A 26,292-nucleotide genomic window follows, 5' to 3' on the forward strand; every position below is an offset into this window, starting at 1 on the left:
ATGCACAATAATAGTATTTGAGTGGAGTAATTGCCCCTAACTAGCCTGCCCCTAAGTTGAGAGCAAACAGCAAACACTCACCGTGGCACTAACTTCTCCAAACTTGTGCCCAAAACTGTTATAAACACACTGTGGAGGGAGCCACCCCTTAATTTCCACTCTGTCAGAGCCTTCTGATGCTTATTCGCCCCGTCGGGCATTCACAGGGGCTGAGGATCAGTGCAGTGAGACTCCACGCATGCAAGAGAAACCGATAGGTAATGCAAATCCGATTCGGCGGCCCGCGCGAGCGGCGTGGCCACAGCTAGAGGACTGTCCTCAAGCACGCAGAGTGTGTCTGCCCCGCTCCACACCTAAATTGCCAATAAATAAATCAATCATAAAATGCGCGTACACTCGCGCAACGGTGATAACCAGTGATCACAGTCACTCTTAACCTTCTCCAGTAGATAAGATTGCTGTTAATTGGGTGTAACTTTTTAAAATGTTAATTTGGTACATGAGCTAGTTATCTGATGAGGTGCCCACGACCACAGATCCGTAAGGCGCATATCACCTAACATGTATGCAGCAATGTTTATGTATCTTCATTTAAATATTGATGTCCACAATGTTTCTATAACATTTGGGGATCAGTGCTAGAGGAAGAGGATGTTGGCATTGATCGTGGTCGCTTTTTCTTATGGTTTCAGCTTTGGAGTGCTGTGAAATCTAAACTAGCTGAACTGTTCGTCTTTAGCCCCTTCGCCCTCTTACATGCTATGAAGTGTGATTTTTAACTTGACCAGATAAAAACAAACCTGTGAACTCAATCTGTATTGGTTAGAGCTATTGCTCATGTAGCTTGAATCTCTGTTCAATTGAAACTTGTATCTTCGGCTGATGCTTGGGTCGAGTTGGTCACTTGCTCAATTGGACGTATATCTGAGAACTGAGTTGATTTGTATTTATCAATCACACAAAAGGTAATGGGGGGAATGCTAGCTTTTCTCATCTGAGGCTCTTCTGCCCTGTGGTGTAGCAAGCGTGCTCGAGACCCTAAAGTATGTAAGGAAACTGGGCTTCTTACACCTGAATAAGTTGGACTCTGTTACCTCTGCACCAATGTTTTACTATGTTCCTGCCTTAACCTTTCTTTTCCCAGTTTGCGCTATTCCTACTTTATTAAGAATGGTAATTATTTTCTTGTTTTACTGTTTGTGATCTTACTAGATATCAAAGTTGTGTACTTTTCTTTTTCTCCCTCCCTTTTATAGGACTATATTAAAGGACTTTGCGAACCTGAAGTTGAACAAAAGGTAACCTATCCAAAGGAAATGCACTGTATATTTGCTGGTGCAAGGAATGTGTTTCTCAACAGTCTTATTCATGATACATGTGCTGATGTGTCAGTATATGAACTTGGTGTCCTTGGCATAAATGGAAGCGAGGAGGCGGTTGTTCTGGCTCAGAGTCGCTTACAACAATTTGTTGAACTTTTTGAGACCAATCTGAGTTTGCCCAACATTAGGGAATCGGCGGTCAAGAAACAGTTTAAATGCTTTGTTGAAACACACGCTGACAAATATACAATGGATCTGTTGCTTTTGCCTAGCTCCTTAAAGGAAGAACTTCTAAATCTTGCAAGATACACAATGGTTTTGGAACCTGAAGAACTTTGTGAGTTGCCAGATTTTGAAATAATACATCACACTGGTACCCAAACACCCGGATTGAAAAACGAAGACCAACCCTGTTTGGATGAAGTGCGAAGTAAAGCAAGTACCCCAGTGTCGGAGCTCACAAAACAAATGGACTCAGTCCTTTCCGAATCAGCAAATAATAACGGTTCTTCTCTCAATGGCACGCTTCCGATTCAGGAGTCTTGTGTCTCCAAAGAGAGGCAGTCTTGTAAAAGACGCTGTTCTGACGTTGAAGAGAGGAGTACCAAAAAGCAATTTTCTCTTGACAATCCAAGAGAATCTTTGGGCACAGTGACTGTGGTGGACGTTGTTGACCTGCTTTCTGACAGCTGCAGTGACTTAGATGATTCAGTGATCTTTGTAAAGGACTATGACGTCAGTGAGGAAGCAGAATACAAAATTCTTGTGAACTTTTTCCAAACAATGGGCTACGACAAAGAAATAGTAGAAATAGTAATTGGTGAGTTAGGACAATCGGAGGAACCACTCAAACTCCTGGATGAAATTGAAAAGGAGCACAAAAGGGTACAGGAAGAGCAAGCAAGATCTTCTTGCAAACCTGGCTCCTCCCATGTTTTGAGGGACATTAGCGCAAATAACATTAATGTTTCAAAGACACTTGAGGAACTTTCCACAATGAATGGTGAAAAAATCAAGAAAGGCCAGCCTAATCACCCCACAGAGAAAACACAAAAATCTACTGTTCCTCAAGTAACAGATTGCCAGGCAGTGAAGCCTAAAACTTCAAAGAGAACTTTCAGAACCGCAGCCAACTTTTCTGTTAATACGATGTCAACTAAAATCAACTCTTTAAACCTGGTGAAAAGTGACAACCTTGATGGGAGTTCGGGTCCTAACGTCTGTACACAGGAATTGGTAAAAAAAGACCTACTTAAAGACACAGACGTTATACCAAGAGGTACTTCAAACCTTCCCCTTCAAAATACTGTTCTGGCCAAAGATATACATTTGAAGAACCAGTCTCCAGTGTTGGCTGATCAAAATAATGGATTTATTTCCTCTACCCAACAAAGTTATAATTTGAACCCCTCGCAAACTAAATGTCCCCCAAGAATTCTTCCTAAACACCCAGTTGAATCTCAGAAATCTCCGGTTGGACCTGATAATCATACCCTAGTGACAAAAATGTTTGGCTCTTCAGATAGTGGGAGTCAAAGGTTTAATCTGGCGGCATCTATTCAAAATATTGAAAGACCAAATTCAATTGGTTCCTCAGGCATTGGGAGTCAAAGATGTCCGGAAGCTGCACCTGTTGCCAATATTATAAAGCCAAATAATCCTGATCCTTTGGGAAGACATAGGTTTTTTCCCCCAGAACCAAATGTGAATGCTCAGCAGCCTTTCCTTGGGAGACAGCAATTATCTGTTCCTGCACCTACTGTTAATTTTGAAGGACCAAAGCACACTGATCCTTCAATCACTGGGAGTCAAAGATTCTTTAATACAATAAATGTTCCTTATAAACTGGAATTACAAAATGAACCTGGTAAAGCAGATCTGAAACACATCATTATAGATGGAAGCAATATTGCAATGAGGTAAGCTCTTTCCCCATTCATTTTACATTTGCATTCTGTTTGTTGATTTTGCAGTACATACTGTCAACTTTTGTGTACAAAAATATTTTGGTGTGGTAGAACTCTAACAAAGCAGCATGGACCTTACCACGTGTGCCCTCAGCATGGCACGCACTGCATTTTGGTAGATATAGTGTCTTTTTTTCTTTTCGTTTCATTCGTAATTTTCATTTATGCGATATATCGTTGATCTGTTTGCAATGGGCAATCTGGTTTCATTTGAACAGAAAGTACAATTGAATTTTTACTATGGTAATTTCCTGACACCATGATGTTTCACTTGCATTATCATTCATCATCATCTTAGCCGAGCATTTCGACTGCTGTAGCAGAGTGATATGCTCAGAAGGTTGTTCATGTGCTGGAACAGGTACTTGGATATTTACCATTTGAACTGTCATGCAGCATTTGAAGATTGGACCACCTAAAAAGGTGTAGCCAGTTAGATCTTTATAAAAGCAAAACATTGAGAGGAGATTGCCTCAGTGAAAATGTAACTATCCTAGCTTTTCAAATGAAAGGCTATAACCTCACTGAAAATAGATCAATATTTTACGTCCAAAATTAAGGTTGAAAAGGGAAATAAAATATGCATGACATAGGGCATTGATGAAGGCCCACACTTATGCTAAATCATCATCTGCTTTGATTGCTACCACAATCTGTATTGAAGTCCTATTTTTCCTTCTTCAAATAATCTCACAAAGGAGCCCCTGAAAGATTGCATGAATGGGCTGGTGAGGGAGTTCCTTCACCTCGTGGATTACTTTAATTTATCTTTTTTTTGTCCATTACCCCCACTTTATGTGTTCTCTCCTTGCACTTTATCCTGACCTCTCCTGGTTCACTTTACCCCAGTTTCAAGAGGTTTCTTCCGGTAATAGTGCTTCTGTATGCTGTCATAATTATTATGCCTGCAAGTTTTTCATTTCAGAAAATCTTTTTCCTGTAACTAACATTTGGTCATTCTACTTTTCAGGAAGCAAAATTGCTATTAGCCGTGTGCGAAATTCACATAATTTGTTCTCAAACATTTTTGGGGAAATTGCACGTACTGACACAAATCAACGATCCATCAGTTAGCGCTATATTTTAGCGTGAAAGGCTTTCACCGGAGGACAGTTTTCCCGTTAAAAATGTAGCGAAAAGCACACGTGGTGCAAGCAACAGCCTCTAGCGCTGTGGCCCCTTGTTATTCCCTTGCACATGTGGTAGAACAGTACAGCAAATGGCGAGTAATTACGCAACAGTGCTTAATTGTGCAATTTCAGGGATTTAGCATAAGATGCTTAATACAAAATTACTGAAATTATAGAATATTATGCCAGTGTTATTTAAATGTCATCTCAATGTGTTCATTATTACCTTCTCCCTTTAAAAACGACATCTTGCAATTCCCTGAGGCTTCAGGCCAGTGCTTCATATACTGACTAGTCATCTGTAGCATTCTCTGTTAGGACCAGTACTTTTCTGTCAGCAGTTTGTTTTCTAATACTCATTAGTTGGACTTGGGCAGTTCAGTACATAGACCTGGGTACGCGCAGGTGACAGAGTGTCTTCTTTTCTTATCCTCATTCACCTCTAGGGTACAGCATGCTCACATGTGCAACTACCCCAGAAGGAGTCTGACATCCTGTATAGAGAAACTAAGGGCTACTGCACCAAAACTACCTCCAGAACTATCTGCGTCCACAAACCAAGCGTAAAAATTAATTTGCTTTCTTCAAGGGCAAAATAGATATGGTATATTGAATCGTGAAGTTTCAGTTTAATCATTTCAATGATGCTGGGTGTTATTTTTCTCTTTCTGTTACAGAGTCTATTTTGAGGCCGTGAAAGAGCTGACTAGGCTAACTGTATGACCAACATCCTATCCTATCCCTACTTGGAGGTTACCACATTTTAGCTTTTTAAATTATTTTGATAAAGTAAGTTCTTAAGATCACTGCAGATTATCAAGAGACTTGTACCTCGGTATACAGCACTATAAAATGTAATATTCGACAAAATAAACCCATCATGGACTTTCTCACAGAATTAGCAAAATTACCATACAGAAGAACGTTCTGGACAAAACAAGGTGGTGGGAGGATGCAAACAATAAAAAAATAACCACACTCTGGATTCTCTCCATGCCAACAACCGTTAGTTGTACTTAGAGGGGCTAATTCACAAGAGCACGTAAGAGTATGTAAAATAGTACTCCTGTACTATTTTTTTTTTTTTTTTTTTTTTTTTTGTGTTTTTTCGTTTACATACTCGTACATGCCTTTGTCACTTTTGGTGAATCTGCCCAAAGTATCATATATTTAATTGGGTTGCACAGCTATCCTACCTTTCTGGCTTTGCCCCACATCTATTCCAAAGTTCATAAGAGACTTCCAAACTTTTAACTAATTGCTCTGTTCCAACGGGCAAGAGCACTCTTTCTTCTCGGTAGCAAGGACTTTGTGGGCAACCTTCCGGAATTGAGAACAGATTCTTTCTATTCCTCCCGCACTTAGCATTCTCAGACCCTCAGTCTGACATGAAACGATAATGATGCCTCAGATCCCATGAAGAAAAGTTCCTTTTTAACACCCTGGAATACTTGTTACAGTCAGTGTTGCGAGGCTCATGTCTCAGAAGGCATGCAAACCAGATCCTCTAGCTGTCATTTCTTTCTTCCCGCAAGCCATGCATGCAATCTTTACACTAAATTGTGTCCCGTAGCTCCAACAATATTGCACCCACACACACTGCCTTGCTTGTTGAGTGTCTGGTGGGAAAACATAAGGCTCAGACCATGGACACTGGAGCCTCCATAAGAGCTAGGGCCACTTTGTTAAAGGGTAAGCATGACATTTCAGTCTCTGAACTCCACTGAGTTTCATGCCTTCGGCAGGCTGCTTGTCTAGGCCCAGTGTGTCGCTGTAAGTGCCTGTTGGTCGTTTAACCTGCGCTGAGAACTGACTCTTGTAATTAATGGGTTTCTGGAGAAGGATTTTGTTCAATGGAAAAACATGGTCTCCGTAGTCAATTGTCCTTCCAATGTGCAGTTCCGGATCCTGCTCCTGACCGTGGAAAGTTGACCTTGTGTTTTCTGTTGTTGTTGTTAACATCTATTTGTAAATTTTAGAACAAATTACTAGTACAGTAATCAGTTCTGCAAGACGATACATAGCATGATAATTGAAAATGGTAATATAGCAATAATAGTCCTACAGTACATACAGATCACAATAACATTACAGAAGTGTAATACAAATACAGCAGAGGTTTCCATAGTGGGCAAATATCACAACACATCTTGTGGCAACTATAAATATGTTTAAACAAGTTAAGCAACCAGATTATATATTCTCGTATCCGGTAATGCAGTAACCGTGCAGGAGTGGTATAGTCATTAATCGGGATTTAACTTCAGTTAGGTACGCAGAGTCCCAAAAGTCACGGGTTTGAGCAGCGGTAAGGTTGCGGCACCAGTCCTCACAGAACAACATATCTTTGAGCCAATCCTGAAATTTCGGAGCATACCTGCCACCCCACATCATGGCCACTCTATGCTTACCCAATAGAAGACCCATGGCAGTAAATTTACGAAACCCTTTAGTTACCTAGTTGACATAACCCAACAGAACCATCATAGAAACTAGTTGGAAAGCACTGTCTGTCATGTCTAATATCGCTACAATTATCTGATTCCAAAATGTGGTCACCAGCGGGCAGGACCATGCCAGGTGGAGGAAATCTGCCCCAGGCACCTCATCGCTTACTTGGTATCATAATTGTTATAATAGCTAATGAGCTACAGGCCAGATGTATGTTCTTAATAAAAATCTATAATGAATTAACTGATATCTGTCATTGGGGGACACCTCCTTAGATTGTGTACAACAGATTTGCCATTGGTCATCTGAAATGCAATGTCCCATGTCACCCTCCTATGCTGTGCGAACCTTGGGGGGCCTCTATAAACATGCAATCCAACACAGCAGCATATAACCGTGTGATAGGTTTAAATGGGAGCAGGTTAGAAAGCAATATTGCCAAAACTGGCCACACCAGAGGCTCCTCTGGAAACACGGTAGAGAGGCGGCAAACTTCATACGAGAGTTTACTGTAGGTAAGAACAGCCAGCAAGGTGGCGAAGGAGTAGCTTAAGTATTCTGGGTATGTTTTAAACATATGTGCTGTGACTAAATCGCCTTATGTTTAAGACTCTTCCTTTCAAGTGACATCAGCAGTTCTTGGTATGGTCGAGCTCCAGCATATGATCATATTTGAGGGGTATTTGCAGTGGGTATGGTACTGAAACATTACATAGAGGGCAACCTGTTCTGGAACTGCACATATGGGGCAGCAGGAAGAGGGGTGGGGTAAATTTGGCCTTGCTCTATTAAAAACATTGGGCGGCCTGTCTGCTATTGTGAAACCAGTGGTGGATTAATTGCACAGGTGCAATTCATCCACCCCTGGTTTCACAATAATACACCTCGAAGTGTGGGGCCACAAATCCCCCCCCCCCCCCCCCCTCCCCCCCAAATGATACGGGAGCTGCAATTTGTGCCACCCTATCCATTGCTGTCGGCCTGCCCATGCCAGCTTGATCCGCAAAAAAGACCACCTTTAAAGGAATGGGAACACTTTGAAACCGATAAAGCAGCTTCGGCAAGACAATCGTTTTCATCAGCGCCACTACCTGTCAGAGAAGGTGGAAGGAGATCCAATGGTCCCTCATTTAGGCGCAACCTAGCAGAGGGAGCGTTATACAGAATCTGAACCCATTTAGCAAATGCCTCACCCAGTCCCAGTCTGGACAGTACAGTGAGTAGAAAATGACATTCAACCGTATCGAATGCCTTGGCGGCATCCAAAAACACAGCAACAGTTGGTATATCTGGGTTTAGCTGGTGTGTTCAGGCGAATTCGACAAGGAGGCCGGCGCTTTCCTGTTCATTTTTATTTTTTTAAATAACATATTTGATCTCTGCTTTGGGGGTTCACGAAGAAGCTCCTGTTACGCCAGATCTAACCACGCCAAGGTCCGTCTATTTAAATTAGCTGACATATTACGAGATCCGCCAGTTAACAATGTTCTCACGTGACCATAACGTTCGGTGCATACAGGTCCCATGATGCAGCGATTTTTGCATCAGGAAACTAGCTGTTGTGGTGTCCCTTCAAATGTCATTGAAAAGTTGCAGTTTTTCCTTGGATTGGCCTCCGCGATCCTTCTTTTCATTTGATTAACGGGATGTCTGTCCTCTGAGGCCTCACTGCACTGTTGGGGGCCCCCGTTGACAGGATTGTGATATATAGATATATATATCTTTCTATCTATCTAGCTATCTCTTTCTATCTATATCTATCACAGCATTTTCTCCCCAATAAAGGAAAGGCTACACTCATTAACATGAGCATTATTCATTTATTTGGAGACCGTGCTTGCCACAGGGACGCGTTTCGGCTGTTCACTCAGCCTTTGTTCAACCTGAGAGAGCCTCATTATCTCCACAGAGTTAAATACTCTCACATGTGCAGGTAGGTAAACATAGATGAAATACTCTCCTTTAAAAAAATTAAAATAAAGTTATTACTTTGTAGTATCCACGGTTTTACCTCCACGCAATAACGGGAAAATAAAATAAATCCAGGCGCTTTACAACAGTTCTTGCAGCTTCAAAACGGTAAAATTACGCGCTTGATAACTTTCTTTTTTGGTATCCGGTGTCAAAAGTAAATGAGACTGTCACTTTAATCACAAATTATCATCCCATTTCAGGCTCCAAACCATGTTCAGTCCCAAATCAGGAGAAGCTGAGCAGTGCGAGCAAGAGACTTTGTTAACAGTGGGCAATGCTTGTGAGAGAGTTGCAGTGGTCTAGCAGCTTGTTGGATAACTGAAAAATGAAAATCAACTTAAAGCATGTTTTCCGTAAAGCAATAAGAAAAACATTCAAATGGCTGAGTAAAATAAAAAAAATTGTGCTCCTCATTTGGGACTGGACATTGTTTGGAGCTGAAATGGAATTATAATTTGTAATGAAAGTGGCAGTCTCGTTTACTTTTGACACCGGATAGCAAAAAGGAAGTTATCGAGCACATCATTTTACCATTTCTAAAGCTGCAAGAACTGAATTAAAGCGTCTTGATTAATTTAATTTTCCTGTTGGTGTGTGGAGGTAAAACAGATGATACTACAAAGTAATAACTATATTCATTTTTTTTTTTTTTTAACTAAGTATTTCGTCTGTTTACCTACCTGCACATGGTAGAGTATTTAAATCTGTGGAGTTATTGAGGCTCTCTCAGGTTGACAAGGGCTGAGTGAACAGCCAAAACGCATTCCTGTGGCAAGCACTGTGTGTATGTGTATGTATGTGTGTATGTGTATATATAGCGAGTTCCTGCCCTCGCCAGTGGTAGCAACCGTCCTAGGAGTTCGGCAGTAAAGGTGGGACCTTGGAGCTGAAATTTAAAAAAACAGCTTGAACCGCTGTTGTCACGATTGCTCTCCTGACCAATGAAGGTCGTAAGCTACTCAAACCGAAGGACGCCGAGCCATTTGTCTGACGCCTGCGGACATCATATGTTTTTCTTCCAACGGCTGGCGAGGGTTTACATGGTGAATTGACTGTCCTTACTGAGGGGCCTAAAAGGCGATGGTGATACTAAGAACCAACAATGCATTTTAGACAAGGTTACCAGTATCTGAATCCGCCCATTGGGAATAATGTTTTATCTGGCATTTGGGCCCATATTTGATTAATACAATCGTAGAGATTGTAACATTGGCGTACAACATCGCAGCTGCGAAAGATCAGAAAAAGCACTGCAGCCTTCCCATTGGCCTTGTATCCACCAATAAGAACGGTGCAATAGCAAAGCGCCATCCACGCCGAGATGGAAAGGGACCAAGCATTTTGCCATTTCTATCTCGACGTGAATGGCACTGTGCTAATCCTACGCTTAAAGGCTTTGATAGAAAAGCAGACATTTGAGGTGAGCAAAATTAGTGTCGCTGGTGTTGAGTGCTTATACTGGAGCTGCTTTCCACCTAAAATTGAGAACTACCCAGAGCTCTCTGCTTCTATTTTTGTGTGTGTGTACATGTGTGTGTGTGTGTGTGTGTGTATGTGTATGTGTGTGTGTGTGTGTATATATATATATATATATATATATATATATATATATATATATTTTCAGTGAAAAAACCATAGGTTTCACACATGTTATAGTTAGCTGGAAATTTTACTGATAAAAAACCAATGAAATTGCCCCGTTATAGTTAGTGCAGGCAACTATAACTCACGCGACCGCAATCCTCTGCTGATGACATATGTGTCTTTATGAAAAAAAAATATTTGTAATATATGTATAGCTAAAGTTTAATGGAAGAAGACATGGGCAAATAAGTGTCTAAATACAGTATTAGCATCAGCAGAAGATTGCGGTCGCGTGAGTTATAGTTGCCTGCACTAACTATAACGGGGCAATTTCATTGGTTTTTTTATCAGTAAAATTTCCAGCTAACTATAACATGTGTGAAACCTATGGTTTTATCAGTGAATTTGCAAGGTTTTTTAAATGTTAAGTTAGTTTACGCCATTCGTGGCGTGCGCACCCACTTAACGCAGTTCGTTCCATTTAGACACTTATATACCCATTTATTCTTCCATCGACCTTGAGATATACATATATAAAACATATTTAATTTTCAGAAAAACACACATTCACTGGATGTCATCAGTGATGTCATCAGTGATGTCATTTGAGATGTCATCAGTGATGTGATCTTCCAATAGATCACATCTCCGGCAGTTGATGTGTCACGAGAGGTTGAACAGCGGATGACGTCTTTGACGAATGTGTGACTATAAGACATCATCCCTACACATGAGAACTGCATGGTGCGAGTAGGCATCTCCCAGTAGAAAAACTACTGGTGTCGGAGCACAAAAACGTACAGGTGAGTGCATTGGGCCTCACTTTCGGGTTGCATGTAACATATGCATTGACACACGGCAGGGATATACAAATACAGAACAATATATTGCCCTGACGAAGGCCCCCAGACCCGATTGGGCTAATTACTAGGGCCGAAACATGTTGGCACAAAACTGAGGGCACATTTGAATCAAATTAGGTTCAAAATAACCCCGACACGAAATTTTTAACGATACCAAGAGTACCCAAGAATAAAAAACCAAACAGGGGTATACTCATAGGTATTTTTAATTCCAACCTGGTTCCCTGCTTAACCAGTTACCCACTTATCTAAGAACTCCCATTATATCTTTGGTTGAGTCCGCCTGGAGAGTACCATCTACTCTGGGTGTGGAGTATTTGCCTATGATGAAGCATGTCACTATTATGTGAGTGAGGCTTTTACTTCAATATCTTTGATATTCCACCTGACAACTGGGTATTGGAAGATCACTCCACTACAACGGAAGATTATGATTGTCCATTCTTCTCACAACAGTTGTTTATTGTGTAAAAAAGTCTAGTACGGGAGAACACAACTGTGTCGTCCACTCTCTCACTCTCCATGTGTGAAAAACATGTCATGAGTGATGTAATATGTGACGTCAGCAGCAGTGCATTGCGGGCGCGCGAGTTATAGTTAGCTGAGCTAACTATAACGGGGGAATTTCAATGGTTTTGTACAAGTGAAAAGTCCAGCTAACTATAACACCCCTGAAACCTATGGTTTTTTCTGTGAATTTCAAAGGTTTTTTAAATGCTAATTTCTAACTATGCCTACAGAGAGAGGACATGTGAAGAAAGAAGGAAAAATGCACAGAAAGAACAAAAAGAAGAGCAGAAAGAAGCCTTGTTCCAAAATCATCCTGTACCCTCAACTTTTTCAGACGGATACTGGTGGTAACTGAGTCTGACTAACCAGTCCTAGAGCCAGTGCTATGTTAAAAGACACTTAGAATACAGTGAAAACACCTACATACACTAGGGAACATTATGCGTTGGGGTCCCCCTGTGATTAGCATGACCTCCTCTGTAAGCCCCTAGTATATAATAGGGCAGGGGGATTAAAACTACCTCTTAAAACAGGCCACAGGGCGTTTTTGCACATGTTAACTCAGGCCCCGTCCCCTCCCTTCACCACTGTGTATACACGCCCTGTGTCCGTTTTTAGTTGGGAGATTAAGTTCATTTGAATCCTGAGGGTCCCTAGGGTCCAACTAGCCCACTAGGTACCTCCAGTAAGTGCCACAGAGCTGCGTTGCAGAGAGGTGTAAAAAGTGGCACGGCCTGGACCACCTCTCTGCAATGCAGCTCAGTGGCGCTTACTGGAAGCACTTGGTGGGCTAGTCAGCCCCCAGGGGCCCTCAGTATTGAAGGGAAATTATATCCCCAATTTAAAACGTGCCATAGTGCGTGTTTGCACACGTCACCTCAGGCCCCATCCCCTCCCTTCACCACTGTGTAAACGCGCCCTATGGCTATTCTAAATTGAGAGATTAAGTCCCCTTGAATCCTAAGGGTCCCTAGGGTCAAACTAGACCACTAGGTACCTCCAGTAAGCGCCACAGAGCTGCGTTGCAGAGGTGTAAAAAGGGGCTTGGCCTCAGAACACCTGTCTGCAGCGCAGCTCCCTGGCGCATACTGGAGATGCCTGTTGGGCTAGTTGGCCCTCAGGGACCCTCAGTATTGAAGAGGAATTAATTCCCCAACTTACAACTCGCCAGGGGGCGCGTTTGCAGAGTGCTGCACGGAGAGGGCGTGGCATCCGGCACGATGCCAGTCTTTTATTAATTTTAATTTTTGAAGAAGAGGGGCTGTGTGATTCCCCTTCTTATTCTAATTTATTGGGCCTGTCTCCTAATTATATTTTTTTGACCCCTATCCCCAGGGCCGGCCACTGTTTTTTATTTTTAAAAAATATATATTTATAGACACACCTAGGACATGCTGGACAAACCGTACGCACCTATCACCATGACGATTTGCGTGATATTCATTAAAAGGCGACTATGCATACAATGAATCCACGTGGAATGTATTCACACCACTAGTGAATCTGTCATGTCTGATGCCCTACCGTGCCTAATCCCGGTAGACACCCTTGTCGTTTATTTATACAAACATGGGTAGCTATGGACGGGCACATTTAATACACATGCACACCAAGCCATTCAAAGGGGATTCGACAAAAATTCGACAAACTATGCAAGAAACCCCCCTCACGGTTTATAAAACACACATCCACTGCCAGATGTGTAATACTTTTTATTTTACTCTCTGGAAAGGGGACGAACATCACTTGAGAGTCACAGCGCGCTCCTGGCAGAGCCCAATGCTGTGTTACACCCACCATTGCCTGCTGAGTGCCACACACCTCTGTGTTGTATTCCACTAGCTAGAGCATATGCTATGACACTCTCTAGCCCATGTGCACTGTAACACCACCCCGTGAATGTCATGCCACACTTGTCTTCGCACGGGTTATATTGCCTCATCTAACGTGCCTTCCTCAATGCCTATGTTATAACGCACAGTGCTATGCCATACATATTACAATCTGGGATCCATATCTTTGTCACAGTGCATATGCAACGTTACACTCCCCAGCACATATTTTATATTACAACTTTAGAGACTAGTTAGGTTACACAACACTGCCCTGTGCATATTACACTCCAAGGCGCACATCGCATAGCACGCACTAGTGCCTGTGCTATCTCGCGCTCTCCAATGAATCTGTCATTGCGCGCAATGTATTGCATATTATATTTCACGCCCGGTGCATCTTATATCACACTTTTTGGTGCATAGTTTATACCATATACTATATCTAGTTTTCATTTGCAATCGTGCTCTCAGGACTATGTTCTATATAACACTGTGTTCACCTACCCTTTTCACGGGCATTACATTTTGCGATAGGGGGTGGAGGGTCAGGGGGTGTTTCTGCCAAGTGAGCCCGGAGTCACAGTCACAAACGTCCTCTTCTTCCTGAATAAAAGTGAGATTATGCTGCATACTTGTTCATATTTTAAGTAGTTCGCACAGACACACGTTTTAAAAACAATAAAGCTCCTAATACGCGCCTTCTCTGAACAGTTAGCTTGCTGCCCCATCCCCCTCCTCCCTATCCTCTGTTGTGTGAATCCATGGACTAGCCTCCTCCCTCCGGCCATGCATGGTCTGATGTGCTGCCACTGCCCTCAATTTAGTATGATATACCAGTCCACTCCTCCTGTCCTCCATTGCCCAATTCTATGCCCCATCATTGACCTCCTGCTTAAACTGTGCTTAGCTTGCTGCCCCTATTCTCCTTCCCCCTGCCCTCCGATGTCTTTGTGCATGCCCCTGCTCCATCCTTTTTGCCCACCATGTTCCATGGACCTGCCCCTCCTATCTACTCTGAGTGTTCTGTTGAGCTGCCACTCCCCTCCCACCTGCCTAGCATTGTCAGATGACTGTAACCTGTCCCTGCCACCTCCACCCTGCCTGTCCATATGCCATGCCCCTATCCTCTTCCTCCTGTCCTACATGGTCCATTGTACTGCCACACCCTTCTGCCCTCCCTGGTCTGTTGTGCTGCAACTGCTCCTCCTGCCTGCCCCGTGCGGTCTGTTGTGAGTCACCTTCCCCTGAACTTTCTTGTCTGTGCACAGATCCTGACCCTCCCTTCTATCCTCCATCGTCCTTTGTGCATTCCCCTGCACCCTCCTTCTTGCCCATCATAGCCATTGTGCTGCCACTAACCCTCCCACTTGCCATGCATGGTCTTCTGTGCTGCCATGGCCCCTCCCACTTTCCCTGTGTGGTCAGTTAGCTGCCCCTGACCTCCTCCCACCTTCCCTCCATGGTCTGTGTGTATGCCAACACAGTCTCGCTGTTGCTCTTCATGGTGTGTCTTGCTTCTAGTGCCCATCCTGCCTGACCTCCATGGCTATCTTGCTGCTCCTGCCCTTCCCCCTTGCCCCCAGCCCTCTGTTTACATGTGCAGACCCCTACTCCCTCCATCCTGGCTTGTCTGTTCCATTGTAATGCCCTTGATCCGTCCCTCCTGCCCTTTATGGTCTGTTATGCTGCAGCTTTCTCTCCTGTCTGTCCATTATGGTCCGCTAGCTACCATTGCCTCTTGCCCCTCTGTTCTCTGTTGTCCAAGTGCATGGTCCTGTCCCCTCCCTCTTGCTTTCTATGGATTGTTGTGCTGCACTCCCGTCCCGCATGCCCTGTGTGGTGTATTGTGCTGCTGCAAACACTGATGCCTGCCCTGCAGGGTCAGTTTGGTGCACCTCTCCATGTCCCTCCTGTCCTCTGTTATCCAAGTCCATGTCCCTACCCCATTTCCTTCCATGATCCAATGTACCATACTTGCGAACATTTTGAACTTGGTAAGAGGGAGATTTTGAAAAAAAAACTGGGGTATTGATTTTCCCCTTTTAGTTACATTGAAAAAGAGGAGATTGTAGACAGGAGACCGATCAAATAAAGTCCATTTCAGCTTAAAAACATTGGACGTTTCCTGGCTGAATCGGGTCTGTTGGCATGTATGGTTGTACTACCATTGCCTCTTCTTTCTGCTCACAATGGTCTATTACATTGCCACAGCCTCTCTTGCAAGTCCTGTATTGTTGGTTTGTTGCCCCTGCCCCCCTTTCCACTGCCCTCCATAGTCTGTTGTGCTGCCACGGCCCTTCCTGCCTGCTCAGTGTGGTTAAATTGTTGCCTTTGCACCCTCCTACCTGCCTTCAATTTTAAGAGTCCGTGCCCCTGGCCTCTGCCTCTCAACAGTATCCTAATGAACAACTAGATTGCTAACATTCTATATTTATTACAAAAGTGTGGAACGCCTGATGTCATCTTGATGTAATCAAAACTGTAATACCTAGAGCATTTCCTTTAGAAATTACATATATGAGAGGGTCTTATTGGCATCAAAATTAAGGTTAGTGCTCTAAAAGACTAAAATAAGGACATATTTTCTGAGTTTTCACTTTTAAATTATTGAAGGCGCATAGGACACGACCCTTATCATTTAAATGCTTCAATTGCCAAAGCTTCTGAAGAGAAGTGGGGACACTTCGAAACGCGTCCGGTATCCATGGTACATTGAACTGCTTAAAGTTATCGTTCTGCAGGCGGATTGTATACCATAAAGGCTCTTCATGAGCATGTTGCTGTTCGAGTGATCCTTGTACATTGGGTACTTTGGAGCTTGGATAAATACGCGGCACACCCTGCCGCGAAGGAGCACCACCCCAGGATTTGGGGGCCACGCGGTCTGCTATCGAGCAGGCCGACTTCGTGGGGCAGCATCGGGTTTAGCATATCCCTGGCACACCAAGGCCCATCTGGGGGCTATGAATGTCACAGCAGCAACATTGCGCGCTCCATCTGGAGACAAAGGACACTACAAGGCCCATAATGCTCTGCTAGTCGCACCGAGGCCCATCTGGGGGCTATGAATGTCACAGCAGCAACATTGCGCGCTCCATCTGGAGACAAAGGACACTACAAGGCCCATAATGCTCTGCTAGTCGCAGCAGAGCATCCCATCCAGGCCAAAATCACTCGAACTGTGCTGCTAAAATGTCCTGCAATAATATTTTATCCTTGATAAGGTGGATAATAAGATGTGCCTCGTCATGCCAATAAGTGATCCCAGTGTTCTGCAGGCTCCATTCACAGACCCGCCTTTGATAACACGCGGTGGTGCGCTTAAACACGGTTTGGACTGCCGTGATATATACTGTTCCACAAAGTGTCCAAAGGCGGGGTCTGTGACTCTGTGAATGGAGCCTGCAGAACACTGGGATCACTTATTGGCATGACGAGGCGCATTTCATTATCCACCTTATCAAGGGTAAAATATTATTGCAGGACATTTTAGCAGCACAGTTGGAGTGATTTTTGTTATTGAAACTATGATTACCAGCATGCACTGCCTGAAGTAATGACGCTCACCTGGGCAGGATTGAAAGAATAGTGAAAACAGTGCGCAGTCTCGAGTAAGTTCACTTTGCTGCTGCCCGTGAACAAGGAAACAAGCTTTCTGTAACGCGTTGGGCAAAAGGAATATTAAAGGGAATATTATGCTGACCTGTGACATGCTGTGCATTATTTTTATCCCGGTGAGGAGTGCGCTTTGTGTTTTGGACACTTTGTGGAAAAATATATATAATCTACTGGCGGTCGCCAATAGATAGTTATAGTTAGGACTGTGTTTCCATAGGAAATCTGAAAATTCTATTTTGAATAACTTTGGCGCCGGTTGACGAATCCTCGCGAAATTTTCAAAACTAATGGGGTGCTCCGTTCAGCTCCTACCCTGAAAGTCTCGGGGTGATTCGTCAAGCGGGGGCCGAGAAAAAAGGGGGGTCCCAAAATGCTTTTTCCCCATGCATTTTCCCATAGGACCCTTAGTCGAAGGTACAGCCCGAACGGCTGAACAGAATTACTTGAAATTTGGCAGAGAGGTAGTCCTCAGGTCAGGGAAGTGCCTTTTGCATGTATGGAGTCAATCTGTTCAGGATTCCCTGAGAAAATTGCAGTTAAAAGCACATAAATATCTATAGCCGCGCACCGTGAGCGCACCCTAACGCGTGCGAGCGTAATTCTGATTGGTGGTTATATGTTAGTCAACGTTCGAATCGGTCGAAATCAGATAGTGTCGGCCGCCATTTTGTTTGTTGTGGGTGCGAGAGTGAAAAAGAGAGGTGACGAACGTGAAAAGGGGGCAGGGTAGAGAGTTCCTGACCCCCTAGCCTTTGTCAGGGGGTCCCTAAAGGACCCCGAAGGGTGAAAATTTATTATATTTTTTTCAAAAAATCGCGGGGTGCGCGCACGGTGCCGTGCGCATACGGTGCGCGCACGGTGAAAAATATATAAAAAAAAATAATACATACATAACTTAGCATTTAAAAAACCGTACAAATTCACATAAAAAACCATAGGTTTCACACACGTTATAGTTAGGAATTAGCATTTAAAAAAACCTTGCAAATTCACTTAAAAAACCATAGGTTTCACACATGTTATAGTTAGGTGGACATTTCACTCGTAAAAAACCAATGAAATTCCACTGTTATAGTTGGTTCAGATAACTATAACTCGCGCGACCGCCACTCTATCACAAGGATGATGTCATCAGTGATGTCATGAGTGATGCCACTGACCATGTCATGAGTGATGTAATATGTGACGTCAGGAGCACTGGATTGCGGGTGCGCGAGTTATAGTTATCTGAACTAACTATAACGGTGGAATTTCATTGGTTTTTTACGAGTGAAATGTCCACCTAACTATAAGATGTGTGAAACCTATGGTTTTTTAAGTGAATATATATATATATTCTCTACTGGCGGTCGCCAGTAGATAGTTATAGTTAGGACCGAGTTCCCATAGGAAAACTGAAAATTCTATTTTGAATAACTTTGGCGCCGGTTGACTTATCTTCGCGAAATTTTCAAAACTAATGGGGCGGTCCGCTCAGCTCCTACCCTGAAAGTCTCGGGGTGATTCGTCAAGCGGAGGCTGAGTAAAAAGGGGGGGTCCCAAAACTCGTTTCCCCCATGCATTTTCCCATAGGACCTTTAGTCGAAGGTACACCCCGAACGGCTGAACAGAATTACTTGAAATTTGGCAAAGAGGTAGTCCTCAGGTCAGGCATGTGCCTTTTTGCATATATGGTGTCAATTTGTTCAGTAGTTCCTGAGAAAATTGCACTTAAAAGTACATAAATATCTATATGTGCGCACGGGGCGCGCACCAAATGTCCGCGAGCGTAATTCTGATTGGTGGTTAGATGTCAGTCAACATTCCAATCGGTGGAAATCAGGAAGTGTCGGACGCCATTTTGTGTGTGACAGTGAAAAAGAAAGGTGGAGAACGTGAAAAGGGGGCAGGGTAGAGAGTTCCTGACCCCCTAGCCTTTGTTAGGGGGTCCCTGAAGGACCCCGAAGGGTGAAAAAAAAACATTTTATTTTTTTTCAAAAAATCGCGGGGTGCGCGCACCCCCAGCCGCCATTTTGAGTTTTAGAGGCAGAAGAGAGCTAAAAACACAAGTGGAGAACGTGAAAAGGGGGCAGGGTAGAGAGTCCCTGACCCCCTAGGCCTTCTCAGGGGGTCCCTAAAGGACCTCGTAAATCCAAAAAAAAAGCATTTCGTTTAATAAAAAAAATTGCCGGTGCGCGCACCGTGAAAAACCCTTAAAAAAAACAAAAAAAAAATTTAAACTGTTTCTAGAAGATATTAACTATGCTGTTCAACTTTATCCAAATTCAAAAAAAGAGCTGAACCATTCCATATTACAGGATACAGTCAATCTATAACTATATACATAGGTAGTTTATTGTAAAATAAATATATAAAAAATATAATACATACATAAATTAGCATTTAAAAAAAACCTTACAAATTAACTTAAAAAACCATAGGTTTCACACACGTTATAGTTAAAAATTAGCATTTAAAAAACCTTACAAATTCACTTAAAAAACCATAGGTTTCACACACGTTATAGTTAGGAATTAGCATTTAAAAAACCTTGCAAATTCGCTGAAAAAACCATAGGTTTCACACGTTATAGTTAGCGGGACATTTTACTCGTACAAAACCATTGAAATTCCCCCGTTATAGTTAGTTCAGCTAACTAGAACTCGCGCGACCGCAATCCACTGCTGATGACGTCGCATATTACATCACTCATGACATGGTCAGTGACATCACTCATGACGTCACTGATGACATCTTTGATGACATCATCCAGTGAATGTGTCTTTCTGAAAAATAAATATTTTTTATATATGTATATCTAAAGGTTAATGGAAGAATAAATGGGTAAATAAGTGTCTAAATGGATGGTTTTTTTTGTAAAATTAATTGTATAACTGATTTAACATTATCTTAGTGAATACTAGTATTAGTGAGTAATGTTTAAATATTTAAATATCTGTATCAGTGTCTCGATTTGTGTACAAGTGGCTGCATGGGTTGGTGAGTAGCTACATGAGTTTATATGGGTTATTAGTTCGTTTTTAGAGTATCAGTATGAGTATCTGTATGGTTCAGTGGGGGATGTTACTTAGCGTATAGATGCATGAATGAGTGACCCACTGTTTGTACGTGTTTTGAAGACAGTATGTGAGCAGGACAGTATGGGTGGATGAGTGTGTGTGTGTATGGGTGAGTAAGAGTGAATGACTGTCTCAATAGTGTCTTATATGTGACGTCATCGGCAGTGGATTGCGGTCGCCCGAGTTCTAGTTAGCTGAACTAACTATAACGGGGGAATTTCAATGGTTTTGTACGAGTGAAATGTCCAGCTAACTATAACGTGTGAAACCTATGGTTTTTTCAGTGTGTGTGTGTGTGTGTGTGTGTGTGTGTGTGTGTGTGTGTGTGTATATATCAGCCAATGGTTTCACCAGGAATCAAAATTATTATTTATTTATTTATTGTACTTTACTGGTAAACCCAAGGCATTACTGAATGACTGTATCGCAAACAGTGACTGAAGTGTAGCTGGGGCATTTTACTACAGTCCTCCTGAAATGCAGACTAGTTTCCTCATTGTCTGGTCACGCGATTCAGGAAGTTCGACTGCTAAATATAGATCATAATTGTTAATCACCACAAGATATCTTGAAACAAAATGATTCATGTCTTCCCAAAAGTCTGTTATGTATGAACAGGAAATGCAAATTAAGTATGAAACTGTGGAAGTTCCCTGGTGTATTTTCTTTTTGTTTCTTTTACTGTTTTGGGGTTGGCAGATGAATATGATCCGTAAACCAAATTCATTGGTTGGCTGAAATGCAAATCTCCTAAGAGTGTAGGGCAATTGCAATCTAAAATCAATTAGCTCATTCTTAAGAATGGGAGCAGCAGATATTCCATCAGAAAGAGATGCTAAAGCAAGAACATGCCTGGTAACTTAAAGGGGGGGGGGGGGTATTTTCTTCTTTTGCCTAGTTTTATGAAGGTGGTATAACTTTACAGTTCATTTGGATTCTACTCGTCAATAAATCATGTTTCTCTGAGTAGCAAAATAATGCTGTTTGTCTTGCATATGTTGTATATGCTGTTTAAAAAAAAAAAAAAAAAATTATATAGAAATGTTGTGGGACCGTTCTGGTATGTAATCCAGTTCGTTTGTATAGCAGAATGTTTGTTGTAGTGCTCTATTTGTACTTTAAAAATATTTTTATATTAAAAATGTAATACAAATCTAAAGAATAAACATTGTGTGTCATATCAGTGGTAGACAAAGGAGCAAGTGTTTAATGTTGATGTTTGTTACCCAACTCACTGGTACCATTTTATCAACCTTTTAAAATATTTAAGGCTGAGTGGACCAAGCAGGACTAAACCTTTGCTATAGGGTGAAACACTGATTCATTTAGTGATGTAGTACTCCGAAAGTATATTCACGCAACCACCTCCACACCTCTCCTTTAGTGCCAAGCTCCATTAATAGTTTATCACATTTAAATAGTTTACTGTACAGCAGGCAGCCTCAAGATGCTGTTCTTAAAGAAGTGGTGATTTTGGAGTTTGGTATACATGTGTGTTAAGCTCTTCATTAAATTGTATGTATTTCTTTGGTACAGGGGGGATGGAGAAAGAGAGTATAAGGCAACTACTGAATATCCCCAACAATGTCAGTGATTGCCAGGTTGTACCATTGGAGGCCTGGGTAGGAGGTGTGTGACCAAGTTCTTTTCAGCAGAGTGGAAATTCCTTGCTGAGAGAACTCAACCTTATGACCTGTGATTAGTCTGACACAGTCCATGCAGGTATGTTCAAGCTGAATCGTAGCTGCCATTTGAAGCAGTGTAATTTCCTAATTGCTAAGGAGATGGGTTATCTATGTCTACCCTTCCAGACTACAAGCAGAACAGCATTTTGGGCAAGTTGAAGTTCAGCTGTCTGCTCTTTGCTGGTTACAAGTGTTTCAGTTCTCTAGATCCCAAGCGTAGAGTAGAATTGGTTTTGTAGTTCTAGCTAATATGTTTGATATATGGCAGATACTAGTATTATTTGTAGTATTTATTTATTTATAGGGCAGAAGCACACCAAAGCTTAATGGCATTAGTATAATATGAATAAGAGTATGAAAATCTTTGTCGCCTGCTATTGACTTGTATGTTTTTGGAATGGTGCAGATAAATTGGTCTCTAGATCTTCGATAGTTTGGCCGAAGTTAGAACTTCTTTTTCCAAAACAGGGGTGCGTTTGCCATGTATAATGCAGTGCATAATGATACGGGCTTTTAATTGTATATTGTGCTTCACCAGAAGCCTTTAAAGGCGTCTTAATATAGTTGAGATATGATGGTGTCTCGGGCTGTTAGCAATTGGGCAAGTGCGAGACGTTCTATTGATGATGTTGAGTCACTTCAAGAGCCTTTCCTTATTAAATCGGATGGCTCCCCTATGATTTAAAGCCATGCAAACTTTAAATGGTTTACTTTGGCAGGCGCAAACAACTATTGAACCATTTTTTAGGCTGATCTTATGAGGCTGAGGACTATACTGAAATCTTTCCAGATGAAGAGCCGGTGTGCCTTCTCTATGCAAACAAGCCTTTTTCCTCACGGGAGGAATTGTAATTCCAGGTTGTTCCCACTGTCCGGATGAATACCCTCCAACAAAGTAATAATTGACCTTTTTATTCTTTTTTGGTCGAAAGCCTGGATTGACGGTATTATTCACCTAAGGACAATATTGATTTGAACACTGTCCCTATAGATTATGGATGGAATTTGATTCTAAAAGTAAGCTGTCAGACGGGCATGGGTGCTACATACATTGTTTCAATTTGTTGTTTCATAATGTATTTCGTTTGACTTTTTTCACCTATACAAGAGTACTTATATTCTGCACAATAGAGCAACCAATTTATGATGTGTATATAACCTTTATACAGTTTTGAACAGATTGATTTTGGCATTTGTGTGTTGTAATGTTATTACGCTCTTCCCTGGTCTCATGAATGACAATTTCCCCTCTCCTATGGATTAAGGTTTGTGACTACTGGTATGAAGTCAGGATATACTAATTCAACTGCCATATCTAGAAATGTTCCGGTAGGACCAAATCCTTTCTGTACCAGGCCATGGAGCAAGTGGCAGCTTTCTGTACTCTTTGTAGGCATCTTGGAAATGTTGTGGGGGTACCCATGTAACAGGTGTTCACACAGTCCAGATAGAATAAAACTAGGGCCTGGATGATAAGGCTATGATGGCAGGGACCCTGAAAAGGTAAAAAGATCTTCATCTAAAGTTGCCAGAAGGAAGGTTTGGCTATGTGGGTGGCCTGCTGATCCATTGTGACTTGCAAGTCCGGGTTCTTAAACTTGCAAGCCATTTGGGGGATGTTTCTATAATTGGAGGTCATTCGGAGAGAGAAGGGCTTGCATTATATTTTCCTGAGACTAGAAGATCTGTTTCGGTTGGATTTAGTTTTAAAAATATTTGTGGCCCTCCATTGGCAGATGATGGTAATCTGATTTAGCATGTCTGAGTTGGATGAGATGGCTGACCTGGAGGACTGAGGTTGAAGATAAGTTTGATGGCTCTGTCATATAGAACGACATCCACCATGCTCCCTAACAGGGTGACAATTGAGCCCATGTTAATGTTAGACCAGGGGAGGTACCCTTGACCACACAGGTGTCTGAGGCTTCAAAATCAACTGAGGCAAAGCTACTGCTTGAGTCCGGCCAACAAGAAAGGAGGAGAGCCATGGAATGGTCAGATGGTCTTAGCCATTAGATTCTAGATGTCTCTAAAACCGCTGATAAGTTCAAAAGGCCGCTGATTAGCCCTTGTCATTTTTACGGCATAGCTAGTCTAACACAGAGCATACTACTCACTAAGTGCTATCACCTGTTTGAAATCCTCCTGTAGATGCTGTAACATCTTATTTTACACTGCAAATTCATGAAGTTGGCTAAACAGGAGTTTCTTCAACATTTAAGCTAGGAAAGGAAAAAGCAAGATGGGTTGTTAGTTGTTAGTGTCAACATGACTGAGGATAGGTTTCTTAGGCAGTGGTTGCAGCCTTGCTGCCTTCCACTTTGAGCAGCTCCGTAATCTCTTCACTACAAAAGTAAGAGATGTTCTTAATTCTCTTTGCAGGTCCGAGATCGGTATAGTCTGGGCGATGTAAATGAGTACTTCAACAGCAAAATTATATAGGCGTTTGGCTTATGATCTAAATGTATAGTCACGCTAAAATCCTTGGACCTAGAGCAGACAACAGTGTGATCTTTTAGTTTGGGTTACCTGTTAAGAATTTTCTCTGCAGAAACCTCAGACAGTGCGTTGCTGAGTGACTGTGAAGCCACTGATCCCCCCCCGCAATCTGATGTACTGATGGCATACTATTTTAAACAGTTATTTGGGGAATTGGCCCAGAGGAGCCTTGTGTAGAATATTTTACTTTTCTGCCCCCAAATCTCTCCTGTATATAGAGTGGAAGCCTACGAATATGCCTGCCTAGGTTCTGTGTCCAAGGGGGCTCGTCAATGACTGCCTGCCTGGCCTTTAGTTTGAGTGGGTGTAAGTTAGCAGAAAAACAGGGGTTAACCTTGTGATGGTAGGGGCTGTGTTTTAGGTTAAGTGGTCCTCAGTGGCAGTACAGTGTTCATAGTCCTAATAAGCAGTGCTTTAAATAATGAAGGCTGCATCTCTGGTGAGGTGTGCCGGGGGCCCCCAGCTGTTGTAGATGGTGACTGATTCGATTGAAAGACCAAACATATTTTTCAAGTTGGTTAATGAGAACTGTCTCCAAGGTCTATATTGAGAGGTCACATGAGTAAAACCTGATGCATCGCATCAGGGAGAATGGATTGTGAAAGTGACTGACCTATGAACGGATTAGAATAGGCATCTGATCTACACAATCCCTCATCTGCTGTGAAAAGGACATCCAAGACACCACCCACATTATATGTGGGGAATCTGTTGCAAAAAAATCTATTCCCATAATATGCAATTATCTAATTCCAACCAGAGAAATCTCCCAAGACTATTAGCAGCTTGTGACCCAAAAGAATTTGCGAAGGTCTTTGATTAGCACTGTAGTCTGTTCTAATGGAGTTGAGTAAATCGACGTAAAGTTGATTTATGATGGACTGTCCATGAGCAGGCACAAGAAACCATTTAAAAGCCTCTCATGTGCCAAGCTTGTTGGCGCTTGAGAGGATCTATGCATGATGTCTATGCCCCCACCGGGCCATGCCACAAGGTCCCAGTGTAGAACTTGGTATCCAAGGATAATTAATTCATCCAGAAAAGGTCTAGAAATTCAGTCAACCAAGTTTACATAAGGAAATGTAAGTCTTGATCAAGATCTAGACAGATGTAGGCATCTTTTAAGCAAGTGTTTAACCGCTGAACAAGCATTGCATAACAGCGCTTTAAGGGTGTTGGTATCTGAGATGTTAGTGATTGTACAAGTTTTGTTGATTTGCTTGTGCATGGTTAGCCTGAGTGTTATTTTCCTTAAGGATTTTCTTGAGCACCTCTGAAATTTACATCTGACTTTTTGTACAAATAAGAGCATGCAAAGAAAAGAAGTCTTCGGTTGTTATTGCAATATCTTGGTGGCTCCCTGTAAGAGGGCCTTTGGTAGTAGAAGGGCATAAGTGTTGGGAACATCCTGGTGCGGACGGCTCTTTGGCATGCCACCTGCGGTCCCGCTGCGTTGATGCCCAGCACCTACCTCTAAATAGGCCTGAAGATGGTGGCACACAAAAACTAGTACACTCCTTACAAGGCCAGTGTGGACTGCAAAACAGTCCAGAAAGGTGCAGGGTGCACCAGCAGATCGAATTGGCCAGTCAAAATGATCTGAAAATCAAATTGTCCACTTTAAAACAAATTTTAACTAGTGTCTGTGTTTGGCTCCATGCCGGACAATCAGAAGGACACAATCGGAAAAGCAGTGGCAGCCAATATTCTCCTGGACTGCATGTGGTCCTACGTGTAGTGGGCATTTCAGCTGTACACTAGGAATCTCAAAGTGGTTCTTTGTCCTGGTTCGGAA

At 42.4% G+C, this 26,292-nt stretch overlaps 1 protein-coding gene across 2 annotated transcripts in view; it reads left to right on the plus strand.

Moving 5' to 3' along the window:
- Positions 1-26,292, plus strand: part of N4BP1 (NEDD4 binding protein 1) — a 241,775-nt gene that overhangs the window by 13,217 nt on the left and 202,266 nt on the right. For both annotated transcript variants that reach the window (XM_085639352.1, XM_085639351.1), the window contains exon 2: positions 1,257-3,241. In XM_085639352.1, coding sequence (XP_085495478.1) covers positions 1,257-3,241 — 1,985 coding nt within the window. The remainder of the gene's footprint in view (positions 1-1,256; positions 3,242-26,292) is intronic.

Source organism: Triturus cristatus, chromosome 12 (genome assembly GCF_964204655.1).
Source record: "Triturus cristatus chromosome 12, aTriCri1.1, whole genome shotgun sequence".
Taxonomy (NCBI): domain Eukaryota; kingdom Metazoa; phylum Chordata; class Amphibia; order Caudata; family Salamandridae; genus Triturus; species Triturus cristatus.